The 17,003-nt window shown below is 42.2% G+C and overlaps 1 protein-coding gene across 1 annotated transcript; it reads left to right on the forward strand.

Moving 5' to 3' along the window:
- Positions 1 to 6,587: 6,587 nt before the first annotated feature.
- On the forward strand, positions 6,588 to 14,992 carry LOC106572633 (zinc finger protein 217). The gene is made up of 5 exons (XM_045696282.2): positions 6,588 to 6,806; positions 8,162 to 9,569; positions 10,492 to 10,617; positions 11,458 to 13,005; positions 13,204 to 14,992. Exons 2-5 carry the CDS (start codon positions 8,291 to 8,293, stop codon positions 13,302 to 13,304), a joined length of 3,054 nt encoding a protein of 1,017 aa, XP_045552238.1. The 5' UTR covers positions 6,588 to 6,806; positions 8,162 to 8,290; the 3' UTR covers positions 13,305 to 14,992.
- The last annotated feature ends 2,011 nt before the right edge of the window (positions 14,993 to 17,003 follow it).

Consider the following 17,003-nt stretch of genomic DNA (forward strand, 5'->3'; position numbering starts at 1 on the left):
TAAAATCATCCTAAAAGTCACAGAGGGTGCATGGAGGGACATGTCAAAATGTGGATATTTTGGCACTTGCAATCCTTTATTCATATAAGAAATCTGAATGATTGAATTATCCATGTGGTCTATATTAAAGGGTACTTCATTTAATATAACATGCTTTTAAACTTCTATATTGCCCCACAATTTCTACTTCAAATATCAAAGGGATGCAAAAGACCCTCATTTTGTAGAGGGCCTTTTTCAAAAAATGTGCTTTGACTAATGAGTTCAAACCAGACAGAGAGTTATAAAGAGTGGTAGACTTTATGATAATGCATTCACTGACTGATACATCTGAACTTACTTTGACTTCACTTTTGTGGCAGTATAAACACTCTGGAATATGTCTAATGCCAGATGTTTCATAGTTATATTCATAGTGAATCATTATGCCACTACAACAGGTAGAATGTTCCTACACTCCATAATTGTTGAGGTGCTTCTGGAGAAGACAAGAAGGGTGCAGCACAGCAACATGGCCAGAAACCTCAGTTTGAACGTTGTGCAATAGGAAGATTTAACCATAATATCTCCTAGTTAAGAAACTGTCATCCTCCTCCAGAGGCGATGATCTATGACCATGCTGGTTCAGTTGATCACAGGACAGTAAGTGTCAGTGTGTGAATGAATGCAGACCACACAGCGTGGAGTACCAAGAGGGGGTAGGAGAGCCAAGGGACCAGTGGGCTGCTTGAGAGGCCTATGGGGACTGGGGAGGGCTGCTGTCAGCACTAATGTGTGTCAAGGCTATGCAATGCTGTGCTGCTCTGCTCTCCAGCACCATGCACACAGGGAGGCATGGGGGATCACGTTACAAGGACCAATGAAGACACAACATATTCCCAGGCCTCCCAATAACAGTTTAATGGCAATATCCAACCACCAGATGATGTTAAACTAACTGATATACTATATTGTCAAGTCTTCATCAGCAGGCAATTGAGCATAATGTGGATGTATAGTATTCAGTATTCAGATGTATTCAGATGAACATAGGCACTCTTTAGAGGTGTTGCACCAGAGGGTGTTTTTGTCATGTATTATGTGAAATTCTTTTGAGTTGAGTTGCTGATCTTGTTGGTTTGAGGGGCTGGGTAGACATGGCTAACAACCTTGTCTAGATTGTTGTTGACCTTAAAGCTCATGAAGTGTAATAACTTTCCCAGTACTTAGTAGTGTAAATCTATGGGACGCATCCTCTTATAATGTCACGACTTCCACCGAAGTCGGCTCCTCTCCTTGTTCGGGCGGTACTTGGACGACTGTTGGAGCATGACCTGTACGTCAAGGCTGACATCAGGGGTGGAGATGGAGAGTGACCGCATTTTAGCCGTGCGTAATTGGCCGACTCCCACCACGGTAAAGGAGGTGCAGCGATTTTTTGGGTTTGCCAATTACTACCGGAGATTTATCCGGGGTTTTGGCCAGGTGGCTGCTCCCATTACCTCACTGCTGAAGGGGGGTACTGTACGTCTGCAGTGGTCGGTTGAGGCGGACAGGGCTTTTGGGCAGCTAAGAGCTCTGTTAACCTCGGCTCCCGTGCTGGCCCATCCAGATCCATCTTTGGCATTCATAGTGGAGGTGGATGCGTCCGAGGCTGGGATCGGAGCCGTGCTCTCTCAGCGCTCCAGCACGCCACCAAAGCTCCGCCTTGAAGAAGCTCAGCCCGGCGGAGCGGAACTATGATGTGAGGGACCGGGAGCTGTTGGCTGTGGTTAAGGCTTTGAAGGCATGGAGACATTGGCTTGAGGGGGCTATACACTCTTTCCTCATCTGGACTGACCACCGCAACCTGGAGTACATCCGGGCAGCTACGAGACTGAATCCTCATCAGGCAAGGTGGGCAAAGTTCTTTACCCGTTTTGTGTTTACCCTGTCCTACAGTCCAGGTTCCCAGAATGTGAAGGCAGACGCACTGTCCCGGCTGTATGACACAGAGGAGCGGCCCATGGATCAGACTCCCATTCTCCCGGCCTCCTGCCTGGTAGCGCCGGTCGTGTGGGAGCTGGACGCGGACATTGAGCAGGCGTTGCGTACAGAGCCCGCTTCACTCCAGTGTCCCGTCGGGCGTCAGTACGTTCCGTCTGCTGTCCGTGACCAGTTGATCTATTGGGCCCACACATCTCCCTCCTCTGGTCATCCGGGGATCGGTCAGATGGTGCGTTGTCTGACTGGGAAGTACTGGTGGCCCACCTTGGCTCGGGACGTGAGGGTTTATGTTTCCTCCTGCTCGGTGTGCGCCCAGTGTAAGGCTCCTAGACACCTGCCCAGAGGTAAGCTACATCCCTTACCTGTTCCACAATGGCCTTGGTCACACCTGTCGGTGGATTTTCTAACGGATATTCCTCCCTCACAGGGAAACACCACGATCCTGGTCATTGTGGATAGTTTCTCTAAGTCCTGTCGTCTCCTCCCTCTGCCCGGTCTCCCTACGGCCCTACAAACTGTGGAGGCCCTGTTTACACATGTCTTCCGGCACTATATTGTCTGATCGAGGTCCCCAGTTCACTTCGAGAGTCTGGAGGGCGTTCATGGAATGTTTGGGGGTCTCGATCAGCCTCACCTCGGGTTTCCACCCCGAGAGTTTGGGGGGGGGGGGGTACTGTCACGACTTCCGCCGAAGTCGGCTCCTCTCCATGTTCGGGCGGCGTTCGGTGGTCGACGTCACTGGCTTTCTAGCCATCGCCGCTCCATTTTTCATGTATCCATTTGTTTTGTCTTGTTCCCTGCACACCTGGTTTTCATTCCCCAATCAATCTACATGTATTTATTCCTCTGTTCCCCATCATGTCTTTGTGTAAGATTGTTTGTGTTATGTGTTTGTTGTTGACGCGCCAGACTGGTTTGTTTTTTCCATGGTATTTCTCGAAGATGTTTATTGTTAAACATAATTCTTGTGACTGTTTTGCACGTTTTGCACTTTTGCCTCAATAAAGTGTGTGCCTGCTCACAAATCTCTGCTCTCCTGCACCTGACTTCGCTACCAGTACGCACACACCTGACATATAATATCAAGTCCTTTCTGGCTTTGCAGATTAAAGTGATCAATCGAAGGTCCATATTCCCATGAATACAATACATGACATTCATAAGGAAATGTGTTTTGGGTGTATACCGCAATACAGGAAAGAATAACTGTATTTCCGAGCAGCCAATGCGTTAGAAGACGACAGTCAACACAAAATAAATATTTCTCTATCAAGCAGATGTAGAATATAACAAATCTTGATCTTGACCAGTTTAGAATATTACAACTATAAGAAATGTTGTACCTTAGGCTGTAAGAATGTTTATCCTTCTTAAATGCCTACAATTGATGATGAAAAGGTCTTTCAGACGGAGCAGCAGTATGGTTATAAAGGAAGCTGATCCATGAATCTGGAAGGGAACAATGCAGTCAGCTGTTGCTGACACATCCAGACAAGATCAAGTCTACTTGCATAGTCTGTGAGGAGGACCTGACTCATGCATCCATCCTCATCCTCCATCACATACCAGAGCTGCGGGTTGAATACAAAATAATTATTTGTTTTGCTAATATGCTAAAAGGTTATATGCACACTTTTTTCACCAACTCTATAATACAAATTGTTCTGTTTTCTTATTTTGAAGAATAGAGGCTGATATTAGCTTTAATAATATACCAATGACCTGAAATATAACAATTAATTGAAGTTAACTTTTGGGAAAAATGTTAGTTATTCTTTTTTCTTTGATTCTATTCTATTCTAAATGTCTGTTAATACAAACAATAGTGTATTGTACTTATTTTGTGTTACCAATACGATGTATTCTTGGCATATGTTCTTTTGTGTCTTCTTGCAACTCAAATCAGAGGCAGACGTGTGCTTTATTGCTCCATGAATTATTGACTGAACAGAGCAACTTCTTTGCTCTGTTAGGATCATCGGACAATACAAGATGTAAGCAACAAGTTATGCACCAGGACAAGCTATGGAATTTCATGTTTAGATAGTTTCATCAGTATCAGACATTATACTGCCATTCCAGATTGCTAGCTTTTCACAAAGCTTTTGTGGCCAGGGAACAATGGGAAATGAGCGGGAGGCCACCGTGTGTGTCACATGTGGTGCCTTTGATTAACATTCTAGACTTGTTTGTATGACAGGAACTCAGGATAAAGAAAAGACATAAAAAGCCTACAAATAACCACATTTTGTTTTTTACACTTAAAGTAAAATAGGTACAGTATTGCTTCTTCATTCAACAATAAGCAATATGTTGGTGAAGAATAGAATCCCCTCCTTGGCCATATGTTCAGTTCAAGACATTTACATAGGTCAAATAAATAAAGCAATGATCACATGAAACTATGATCAAAACTTCATTTGAATATAAACATGACACTGGAAATCTATTTGGCTGTCAACACAATATTAATATATCTATTATGCCAGAAATTTATGACTGCTCTGTGAGTTTGTTTTTCCCATAACAGGTTTTATTTCTGACATTGTATTATGTAGCCTAAATTCATGTTTCTGACACAAGCCTGGTGGGTTATTGAGACATCAAAATTGTGTCACTCAGAGACCAGAATACCTCCTGGGGCCATTTTCTTGGTGTTTGCCATAACATGCTCTGTAGACCACAGAGGGAGTTGGACATGTCCCAAATGGCTGTGGTGGTGCTCCACACGATTGCCTGTGTGTTCTGGGTTTTTTCTGGGTTTAACATGCAGGCTGGGTGGAGCTCCATGGCAACGTTTCAGCCAGTTGCTGGAGATGTTTTGGCAAATGCCTGCTGACAGCAGTCGATGTGGATTTGTTCACTGTTCTTCACCCTCAACAGCTGGGGATGGGTTTCATTGAGAACATTACTTTTTTTTAAAGAATGGTTCAGTCTGGTGTGATGAATGCCTTCTTCATTGAAATTATTCATCTCAATGTCTATTTTGTTGACTATCATGCCAATGAAAAACAAGGAGATCCTATAATTCTTATGTGTTCTATTCTATATAATTATGTGATCTAATATTTGTTTTAAGTCTAACCAGCAATGCAAGTAAAACTATCTAGATCTCTTTGTTCATTAATCATCAAGTCTCTAAATTAACTAAAACAAACAAAACTGTAACATAGAACCTTTATCACTCAAGAGTTGTTTATCTAAGCTAGTAGAAAGAGGAGGGTTAGGGTGGGGTTAACATCCAACATCCAGAGACAGTGTGATTGTGTTTAGGTTTCCTGACTATCTTGAGCCATCACAAAATCAAGAAGGGTGAGTATTCATGAGGTAAAGTAGTACTAATACATACTTTCTGTGAAAAAGCACATTATGAATAGAGTAGTCAATGGCATAATAATTGAAAGTGGAACCACAATGAGATCTATGCTATTGCCAGCTGTCAGAGGAGCTGGGGTGGGGGAGGGGTGAAGCAGTTGTTTTGACATGCATGTACTCTGATGAAAAGAGGAGGAAAGGTGATCAATTGTACCAAGAAAGAATAAAGTATTGGTCTTAACTTTACATTGATTATTAGTAAATACATGTAGCAATCACGTTTTTTTCTAGCTCACCTTGAATAGAATGTATGTTAGTTCACTTCATAGATTTTTCATTTCCCATTCAGTAAATCCCTGTATTTCATGGTTGCATTGTAGGCTATGGTATGTTATGGATTGAATTATCATGGTTATTTCTGAACATTTTGGTGTCTTACAATAGGACAAGTATTCAAAATCATAATTTGAATACTTTTTGAGTTTCAATAGTTTACATCTGACCAAAACTAAAATATAACCTGATTTTTTAAAAACATTCAAATGTATGTCTCAAATAAGAAAAAAGGGAAAAGGTTAAATAGCCAAATTACTTTTGCAGTGATAATTTGATATAAATACAAATCTATAAGGCTGTCATTCAATGCTGGAAACACAGTGACCTGTTGCTGCATAGCACATCATCCCACATGTTGTAGGTCCCCATCCCCCCTCTCCACATGGTGCTCTGATCTGTTGCAATGGGAAGTGGAGTGAGAGACATCTAAAAGTCAACTCTTTGTCTGAACAACATGGCGTTGAGACTTTTGCTTAGAACAAAGTTCATAAAACATTGCTATTTTATTTAGGCCAATTTGCTAACGAACTAACTAAATGGGAAATGATTTAGGATACAACCAAATTTGTACCATCCCATATACAGAATAGAATCACACTGTTATCTTTCAACAAATAGCCAATAATCTTATCTAGGCCTATCCTCTAACTTTCAGACCAACTCAATAGCTGACTAACCATCCACATGACACAACCGCCATTACAATGATTACATTTGGGCAGTCCACCTTGTTCTTGTGTTTTGTAATTGATCTACAGACGTTCTGTTACCTTGCTTTCATAAGAGATAAATATGTGTGTGCAATAGCTACATATGTGTGTGCCCCACTATTGTTTATTATGTAATTATGGTACATTGTATTATACATTTTAATTTATAGAATTATTTACTTCGTCAAAAGTTGCGACCACGTGACTGTTGTCCCTGTTTCGCTTTTGGGGCTGTAGTGCACGCGCTACTTCTGTCCCCGATTCGCTGAGAGCGCGCCTCACAATTCAACAGCTGCACATAGCGACTTGCAAACATTGAATAAGAACAATATGACCGACAATTGTAGGAAGGTGAACAAATTTGGCTAGCTGCTATTATTCATGAATTTGCTAGTTTAGCGACAGGATGTAACACGCAGTTTATTTCACTTAGATATATAATTTCGATGAATTGAAAGTTTACCTGGAAAGCCTGAATTGGTAGGTATTGGTGAGTTATATAAAACGAGCGTTTTGATTGATTGCTAGCTAACTAAATTAGCTAATGTTATTAAACTATTTCGCAAGATGAACTCAAATGATGTTTTATTTCCTACCTTTCAACCATTAACTATGTCTGAGTCCAGAAATTGTTGGCGATGTCTTTGTGCCTGTTAAATTGGGAATTTCCGTGCTTGGCTAGCTAGAAAGCTAATTTGCTGAATTTCGCAATGTTTGATAGGAAGTTACTGTCCCCGTGTCTATCAGTGGTTAACTAGCTAACGTTAGTAGGATGTAGCAGAATGAGTTACAGAAGTGACTGTATTGAATTCTAACTATATTGAAATTAATCAAATAGAAAATCACGATTTATTTTTGTGTTGGACATTAATAACTAGCTAGCTATGTAACTTTAAGACTTCACATATTAGCCATCTAATTTGGCATGCATTACAGATTCATAACCTTGGGATTAACTCGACGAGTTGCTCATTTGTCTTTTATCACGTTGCATGTGTTGGATAACAAATTGGAGACCTGTTTGCATAGCTGATTAAACCTCAGTCAAATAACGTAGTTACTTTACTATCTAGTTTTATGACTATCAGAAATATCTTATATCAAAATAGGTGGCTGACTGGGATGGGTCACAGAGAAGCCTAATATTTTAAGACTATATTATTTTCTCATCATGGTTGATGACACTTCCTTAGTCGACAACTTCCACTGATTGCCAACACAGGTCATCTTGTCTTGGCTTGTTGAACAAAGAATGAACACATTCTGCTAGGTCAATATGGAAACCAAAATAGTTAAACAAATATTTAATGATTTCATTTAAATTACAAGCTGTTTGTTGAGACTATCAAACTGTTTATGAAATGCCATAATTTTAATTAGGATGTATTCATGTATCAACTAGTATGTCCATTTATTCCACATTTTATCCAACTGCTAAAAATATAACCACAAGCCAAGGCTTTGCATTAATGGCAAACTGTCAAAGGATGTGTTAAATATGTAGCCATGTGCAATAAAATGATGCATTCTTCACAGTACTTCATACTAAGAGGAAATGAATCTCATATTCAGTTTCAATTTGAGAACTCAATTTCCTTGTTATTTGAGGTAGCTTGGTCCCTTTTAGCATTCATAGGCCTCACCTTGCCATAATGATAGGTCTGTGCTCTCTGGGATCCTTAGGATGTCCCTACTCCATTGAAGTTGAAATGTAAAATGGTTAAGGGTAGGGGTTAGGATTTAGGGTAGGGATGTCCCAAGGATCCCCGGATAGCACTGATCCATGATGATACTACATTAGCCTAATTTTTTCCTTGTTATTTTGTGTTTTACAGGAATCTACTTACTAAGACCTAACTCCCCTGGATGAATCACTGACAATCTTCCACATTGATATTCAGAAATGTCATACAGTAACTCCTTAATACTTAAGTATATAGATCAATTGCACAACTTTTGAGGAAATGCCAACTCACCTGTTGTTGCCATATGTGGAAAGTCCAGATGGACTTGGACAAGACGTTCTAAATATTAGTAGTGCTAGCATGCCAGGGTCTGGCTCCAGCATGACTCCTCACAGTGCCACCATCACTAACAAAGCTGAGGCTCAGCCTGAGGGAAGCCTGCTGGAAGCCCTGGACTGTATGTTTTGTGACCAGACCTTCACACACCAAGATGACCTGGGCCCACACGTCCTGACCCAGCACCCCACAACACTGTTCGAAACGGCAGTTCTGCGTGTGGAGGCAGAGTTCTTGATCCCAGGTGAGAGAGCCCGGTCCAAACCCAGGTTGCCATCTGTGAAGGAGGTGGTATTTAGCTGCGTTGTGTGTGATCAGGCCACAGAGGGTGCCAGCGAGCTGGAGAGCCACATGAGGACACACAAGGACTGTTTCACTTTTCACTGTAACCTTTGTGGCCGGCGGTTCAAGGAACCCTGGTTTCTCAGGAACCATATGAGGTTCCATAAGGCTAAGGCCCAGCAGAACCTGGATGGTCCAGTTATTATCAATGAAGTCATCCAAGACCAAGGCCCAGAGCCCGTAATCACCCATTACAAAATGTGCTTTACATGTGGCTTCTTCTTCCCCGATAAAGACCATTTGGTGGAACACAGCAAAGTACATAGTAAAGAATTAGAGGCTGATGAAAACAGAGAAAAGGATAGACAGGAAGATCCCCTCAGTCAACAAGGTTTTTTACAGGTACTCAACCTTCGCCCCCTCTCTGAGGAAAGAAGTATACCAGAGAGATCTTCTAGGTGGATTGCCCAACTAGACCCTTTCAACACCTACCAGGCCTGGCAACTTGCCACCAAGGGAAAGATAGCAGTTTGTCCAAGTGTGGCTAAAGATGTAGGCCTAATCCAAGACCACAGCTCTAACAACGAGGACTCTGGCTCAGATAAAGAACTAACAAACATCTGGTCAGAAGGCCAAGAAGGTGACAACAATGGTGTTAAAGACAACTTGGGTAGAGAACTGAGATCCAGACAGACTGCTGGAGAGACCCCATCACCAGAACCTGATCAGAAGTCAAGTCGAAATGACAAGCCGACGCACTGTGAGGACTGTGGGAGGACGTTCAGGACGTACCACCAGCTTGTTCTCCACTCCAGGGTGCACAAGAGGGAGAGCCCCACCGCCTTCATTGATGGCAAGCTCTCCAGAGCAGGGTCCCCCAAAGAAGAGGGGTCTGAAGGCTGGTCAGAGGATGGAGTACCGGGAGATGCCTTCTATTCAGGTAAATACAGCAACTTAATGTTTAAGAAACATTTGTTTTCTATTGAGGAAAGGTGGATTTACAGTTTTGGGGTAACATCTCACAGCAAGAACTGGCAACTCTGGTGCAGTTCATGAGGAGGAGATGCACTGCAGTACTTAATGCAGCTGGTGGCCACACCAAATACTGACTGTTACTTTTGATTTTGACCCCCCCCCCTTTGTTCAGGGACATGTTAGTCACATGTCTATGGAACTTGTTCAATTTGTCTCAGTTGTTGAATCTTGTTATGTTCATACAAATATTTACACATGTTAAGTTTGCTGAAAATAAACGCAGTTGACAGTGAGAGGACGTTTCTTTTTTTGCTGAGTTTATGTACTGGAGACATTGGACCTATTCTCATTTTGGAACGTCCAGATAATGGATGCTACGGTGAAGCGGCTCAGATTGGCCTGCACTCTCTGCCCACTCTCTCCCAAGGTCAAACCACAGTTGCCTGAATTACCTCTATACCTACCTCTACCTGTGACGTGTGAAAGTGATCAATTGGTAATTGAGCTTAGCTTGTTGAACAGTGTTGCTTTTCACTTGCACATGAGATTTTAGTTGTGAAGGTTGTGCCAAAGGTAGATAATTGTGTGTTGTTTTGCCAAATGTTTGTAAAATTGCAATCTCAGTGTAAAGCAAAACATGTGCCAGTAGTATTGCAATTTGGTGTTGCTTCTGGTAAATGAGTTACAGGTTTGGTTATTGTGCCTCATGGGCCAGTTTTAGTGTGTAAATAATTGGGAAAAACCTGTAAATGGCCATTTTGTTTTCAACGGTTCCCTCTACTGGTCATTTACAGGTTATGCAAATCCACTTGCTTCACACACGTTTTTGTAGGTAGACTATTTGATTTCTTCACATGACCAATCTCCTGTTTTTGTTTTCTCTACAGATAAAAGTGAAGATGGATTTGATCAAATGAAGGTGAAACATCTTGTGTCCTCCAGGGAGTGTAGTTACTGTGGCAAGACATTCCGTTCCAGCTATTACCTCAACATTCACCTAAGGACCCATACAGGTAAACCTTATGTAATGCTGGGAAGCCTGATTTATGTTATTTTTAGTGCTACATGGATATTGGTTACTGCATTGTTGGGTTTAGAGCTTGCAAGAATGGCATTTCACTGTACCTGTGCATGTGACATTGGAACTTGAAATAGGCTGCACCGTTGGGGAATGTAAGTTGAGATTTATAGCTGATATTTGGCTCTAAGGTTTAACATGAAGTTGGATTGGGCTTACTCTGAGTGCTATAGGTGTAACTGTACTGAACCGTTCGGTAATGGGACCTCGATTTGGTCCGCAGTGTGAACCCGAATGAATGCATTAAAAATGTAATAAACACTAGGCTTATAGGCTATTCCGATGCTGCGTTGTATGCCTGTTGAGTAAATCGCGTTGTAATAAAAATGACAATCTTAATTGCTGTATTTCAGGCTGTCCTTTTGAGGCACAACAGGGAACTAGTTCTGTTCTTTTGTAAGAAAAAACAGCATAGGCCGATACAATTTCTGAGCCATGTTTACATATTGATTTCATACACGTTGCACTTTATTTTTGTGTTGTTGATGAGTAATCATTTAAGAAAATACTAAATGAGATGTTGGTATTCCTGCTTGTGCTCTCATCAGGCATTACATGATCAAAGATGGAATCAGGAATAAACAGAAATGAACTACAGTAACTGTTGGCGTTTCATTTTCCCGTTAACCGAACTGTGACCCCAAAACCGCAATACATACCAAACCGTTACACCCCTGTGTTCTGTATGTAGTACTTTCAGCATTTAATTCATCTGAAGACTGTATTTGCTGTTAGGATCATATTATGCTTATGCAATTCTATTTTTGTCTTTCAGGTGAAAAACCATACAAATGTATATACTGTGACTATGCTGCGGCCCAGAAAACCTCACTGAGATATCACTTAGATAGACGTCACAAGGACAAACCTTATACTGACATCCCTAATAAGCCTGTGATATCTGTGCCATCTCCCAGTGAGAAAGAATTCACGAGAAACAGAGAAGACAAACCGGTCCCCAACCGATCCAAACTGTGGCCAACTCCCAATGTCAGCCCTGCAACCAAACCTTGTGCAATTATGAAACCAGAGGATAGATTTAATAGCATCGGTGTCAAGATTGCCAGCCCACTTGCTCAAGTGAATGCTGAGTATGGGAAATTGCTTTCTACGGCTGCTTACTCTTCTTCTGCAGACATAAAATGCCCCGTACCTGTTAACCTGAAGATGGAAGGACAGGAGACAAATCACACTTTACCTGTTAACTTGAAGATGGAAGGACTGGAGACAAATCACACTTTACCTGTTAACTTGAAGATGGAAGTACTGGAGACAAATCACCCCGTACCTGTTAACCTGAAGATGGAAGGAAAGGAAATAAATGACGAGGGCTTCAGCGCCCCATTAAATTTGTCCTTAAAAGTGTCACTTTCCATCTCCGCCACCCTAATACCAAGGAATGTGTTGATTTCCAACACCTGTTTGTCCTGTGCCTTCAGCACTCTGTACCCAGAGGTCCTGCTCATGCACAAGAAGCTGCTTCACAAGGAGAAGTCTGACATAACTAAGAACAGAAGTCTAAAACTGAAGCGTTATACTGGCTGCCCCCCTGCCCTTGAGGGCAAAGATGTCACCCCGCTGCCTCCTGTAGATCGGAGACACCCTCGCCGGACCAAATCCCCAACCCCTCAGCCTCCTGGAAAACCTACAGGAAAGACTCACCCCTCCAACCCTCCTCATGGGTGTAAATGGTCTCTCACCAATGACCCCCGGAAGGAGATGGGAGCCCCGGGCCTGGACAATCAGCGGTACAGGATGATGATGATGCCACCAACCACCAGCCAGGGCCAATCCAGGTTTACAGAGCCAGCAGAACAATCCAACACCAACGGTAGAAAATATAGCAGACCTGTAATGGAGAGACCGACGCAGAACCCATCGGACAGCAGAGTGGCAAGCGGCTTAAGAAGCGGCCCTGTGAGGAGCGGTAGTGTTGTAATCAGGCCCTCAGATGCTGCCAGGCTATGCCTCTCCAGCCGGTTTGGTAGTCTGCCCCCAATGGACTTTGGTGAACCTTCCAGTAAGAGGCAGAGATTCTCTGGGCTCCCCGGAAGGGAAACGGACACTGTTGATACTGGCTTTATGATGGAGGACAGGTACAACAGACTGCTGCCCTCAGGAAGGAATGGAGCCTCTCCCTCTCACAGGCCGCGGGCCTATGCCCCAGTCAAAGCGTCCAACCCTCCAGCCTCTGCCAGCAGCAGCAGTATGGAGACTGACTGGAATATGATCAACATCCTCCGTTCCTACAGCCCCAGTGACCTGGCCTCCCTCTACCATCCCATGGCTAACCCCAGTCATGGTGTGCAGACAAACCCAAGAGGTATGAACTAAAAGCTTTATCTTATATATTTTCTACACATTTGAAATTAATTCATCCCATTTTCATGATGTTAGTGTAGTTGTAAATGTCGTGGGGTTCCATATTAGAGTTGGACAGATATATCATATTGCCATTATTACGGTTTGTATCAAACATACTTTGGGGTTACTCCTAAGATTGTCCTTCTCCTCTTCCTAGGGAGTAGGCCATTACTCTACCCAGCTAGTATGCTACAGAGGAGAGCCTATTCCAGACCCATCAGTAATGAATGCAGTGGACCCACTGACGAAAGGGCTTAACTGTTCTAATGGTAGGCTATTGTTCTGGTTGACTTCACCGGCCATGTTGTAAGTAACTTTGGCTGTCTTAAGTTTTGTGTTGAGATAAATAGTATACATTTGATAGCCTTCGGTAGGTTTGAAATACACGGAGAAGTTCATGCTACAAGCCATCTTTTGAGAGCTTACCTGGAGGACAGGCCTGACCCATAGATGACCTATCCCCACTGATCTATACACATCTATCTAATACAACAGAGTTGAGGTTGTATGCATTGACAAATGACTGTTTGAATATCATATTGTTATGGTTGCACTAGATAAAACATGTATAAATGAGAAAAGTCGCTCTAAAAAGAGGACGTTACCTTTTGTTTGTTAATACGCTGTTCTGTCTAATATGACATACAGTCAGCAATCAAAGGACCATGTTTTTGTCAAAGCACTGATGTTGGGTAGGGTTTTATCCGACCTACAGCTTGAGTTCTTAGTTTACAAAACAAAAGCTGTATGTTGACGTATCTTGCCTCAAACTCAATTTATAGACTGTTGACGCTCATAGTAGGCAGTTATTTTTGTCATGATATGAAGCTGCTGTAGCTATCATGTCTACTATTGAGCCAGTGCATTTTGGAGAGTTGGGAGCAACATGTCTGTGCCTATAAGTAGTAGTTATTCACTGGCTAAACATGATCAGAGCCTGAAGCCAGGGATTCCTGCTTCTGGGTATTATGTGAAATGTGCATAGAAAAGGCTGCTGGTTCTGTTCTGCATATGGATTCCTCACAACCGACTATGCTGCAACAGTGGCAAAACATGGACTAAATATCAAGAGAATATCTGAGGGATTCTAGTTTTTGTGTGCACAAATACTGTTCAGATGTTTCTTTTTTTAGATCGACTGTTTTTCCATACTGTATTCAGGACTCTGTTCATGTTATGCAGGATCTTAAGATAGTCTTTTGCCTCAAGTTGGATTGTGTTAACTTGTCTGTCTGCTTTGTCACTGGTTTTTCTGAAGCTGTGGTCTACTACTTATTGATTCTGTATATGAAAAAACAATTGTCTCAGGTTTCAGAATTCAATTTGAGCTCTGATATGATTCTACTTCATTTATGCATTAACTGTTACAAATTAATGCACATGGTGTAGGAAGCGTTCTGATATTTTCAAGCAATTTGGGCACACCAGACTTATGTTATTTCATATTTTTGCTGTTATAATTTTTAAGGTGTTATTTATTTCTGTACAGTTTTGTTTTCTACGTGTGTGCAATGTAAAAAGTGAAATATCGTTCAAGAGTTGTATGACTATCACCATGAGTCAATGACATTTGGGGCATAGATGAGTAGTGTTATAATATTTGTTTGTGCGGTTTTTAAAATGTCTACAGGTATCTTACCAAGTCTTACTATAGGCATACCACCTTCCTGTTTATATAACCTTGAAACAACTTTTGAGACTTTTTTTTGTCACTGGAAATGAACAATTTCATATTTCTCCTTTCCTGCTTTCATAAGCATGGGGTTATTAAGTTATCATTTAAATCTAAGTTTGGTTTATGTATTAGCCTAGGTAATTATTGTGACGGATACTGGAATTTACTCCGATTTGCGATGCTATGTCTGCCTATGCTGCTCTACAGTACTTTATACAGTGATTTCACCCAGTGTGGTTTACGTTCGCCTAATAAATGATAGCCATGTCAATACATGCATTCATTTTTTTCTTCAGTTTTCACTTTTCTATGTTGTGATCTCATTGTTTGGTATTTTGACTTAGATCAAGTGTAATTGTTGTCTTGAGTAGAGGGACCCAATAAACATTCACACTCAGACCTTCAGTCTGCAGAAATGAAAAATGTTACTGCAATTTGATGTAAAAATCATTTGACATTTTTGAAAATGTGTATCATTTTTGTAATTGTTTACATGAGCATAGTGTTTTAATTTGTCGTTAATTTTACACATTGTGTACAGTGTTGAGAAATTGCCATATCTTCTGTTACATCTTAGTCCATGTACAGGTAACTGCCAAAACAATGGAAACACTTGAGTAAACGAGGGATACAAAGTATATTGAAAGTGAGTGCTTCCACATAGGTGTTGCTTCTGAGTTAAGTACTCAATTAACATACTATGGTTAGTGTAATTATTTTTGCTACCATGCCTATGCCCTCATAGGATGAAAATGCCCCCATCCACAGGGGAAGAGTGGTCACTAAAGGGTTTGAGCATAACAACTATGTAAACCATATACCATGGCTCTCTGTCACCAGATCTCAACCTAAATGAACACTTAGGGGACAGGAGCAATGCCTGAGACTGCGTTTTCCACCACCCTCAACAAAACACCAAATTATGGAATGGTGTTACATCCTGACAGAGTTGTAGACACTTGTAGAATTTATTCCAAGGTGCATTGAAGCTGTTCTGGCTCGTGGTGGCCCAATGCCCTGTTAAGGCATGCGCAGACCAGTTGGCTGGTGTGTTTGCGGACTTATTCAATCGCTCCCTATCCCAGACTGCTGTCCCCACATGCTTCAAGATGGCCACCATTGTTCCTGTACCCAAGAAGGCAAAGATAACAACTAAATGTCTACCGCCCTGTAGCGCTCACTTCTGTCATCATGAAGTGCTTTGAGAAACTAGTCAAGGATCATATCACCACCTTACCGGCCACCCTAGACCCACTTCAGTTTGCATTCCGCCCCAACAGGTCCACAGACGATGGAATTGCCATCACACTGCACTCTGCCCTATCCCATCTGGACAAGAGGAATACCTATGTAAGAATGCTGTTCATTGACTACAGATCAGCATTCAACACCATAGTACCCTCCAAGCTCATCATCAAGCTGGAGGCCCTGGGTCTCAACCCCACCCTGTGCAATTGGGTCCTGGACTTTCTGACGGGCCGCCCCCAGGTGGTGAAGGTAGGAAACAACATCTTCGCTGACCCTCAACACTGGGGCCCCACAAGGGTGCATGCTCAGCCCCCTCCTGTACTCCCTGTTCACCCATGACTACGTGGCCATGCACGCCTCCAACTCAATCATCAAGTTTGCAGACGACACAACTGTAGTGGGCTTGATTACCAACAACGACGAGACAGCCTACAGGGAGGTGGTGAGGGCACTCGGGAGTGTGGTGCCAGGAAAACGACCTCTCACTCACTGTCAACAAAACAAAGGAGAAGATCGTGAACTTCAGGAAACAGCAGAGGGAGCACCCCCCCCCCCCCCTATCCATATCGAAGGGACAGCAGTGGAGAAGGTGGAATGTTTTAAGTTCCTCGGCGTACACGTCACAGACAAACTGAAATGGTCCACTCACACAGACAGTGTGGAGGCAAAAGAAATGTATATTTATATGTACATATTCTCATTCACCCCTTTAGATTTGTGTGTATTAGGTAGTTGTTGGGGAATTGTTAGATTACTTGTAAGATATTACTGCACTGTCGGGACTAGAAGCACAAGCATTTCACTACACTCGCATTAACATCTGCTACCCATGTGTATATGACCAATAAAATATGATTTGATTGTATGTTGGTGTTTTCTTTATTTTGGCAGTTACCTGTACTTTGGTTCGTTCATTGTCTGGATAATGTCTTAACTGCAAGTAAACGCCAGAGGGCAGTGTATACAAACTAAAGAGTGCAGCAACACGGAGGTAGGTGGTGTTTCGGTGCTGTGTGGATGCTGTACATTCTCAT

The sequence above is a fragment of the Salmo salar genome, chromosome 15 (genome assembly GCF_965601325.2).
Source record: "Salmo salar chromosome 15, fSalSal1, whole genome shotgun sequence".
Classification (NCBI taxonomy): domain Eukaryota; kingdom Metazoa; phylum Chordata; class Actinopteri; order Salmoniformes; family Salmonidae; genus Salmo; species Salmo salar.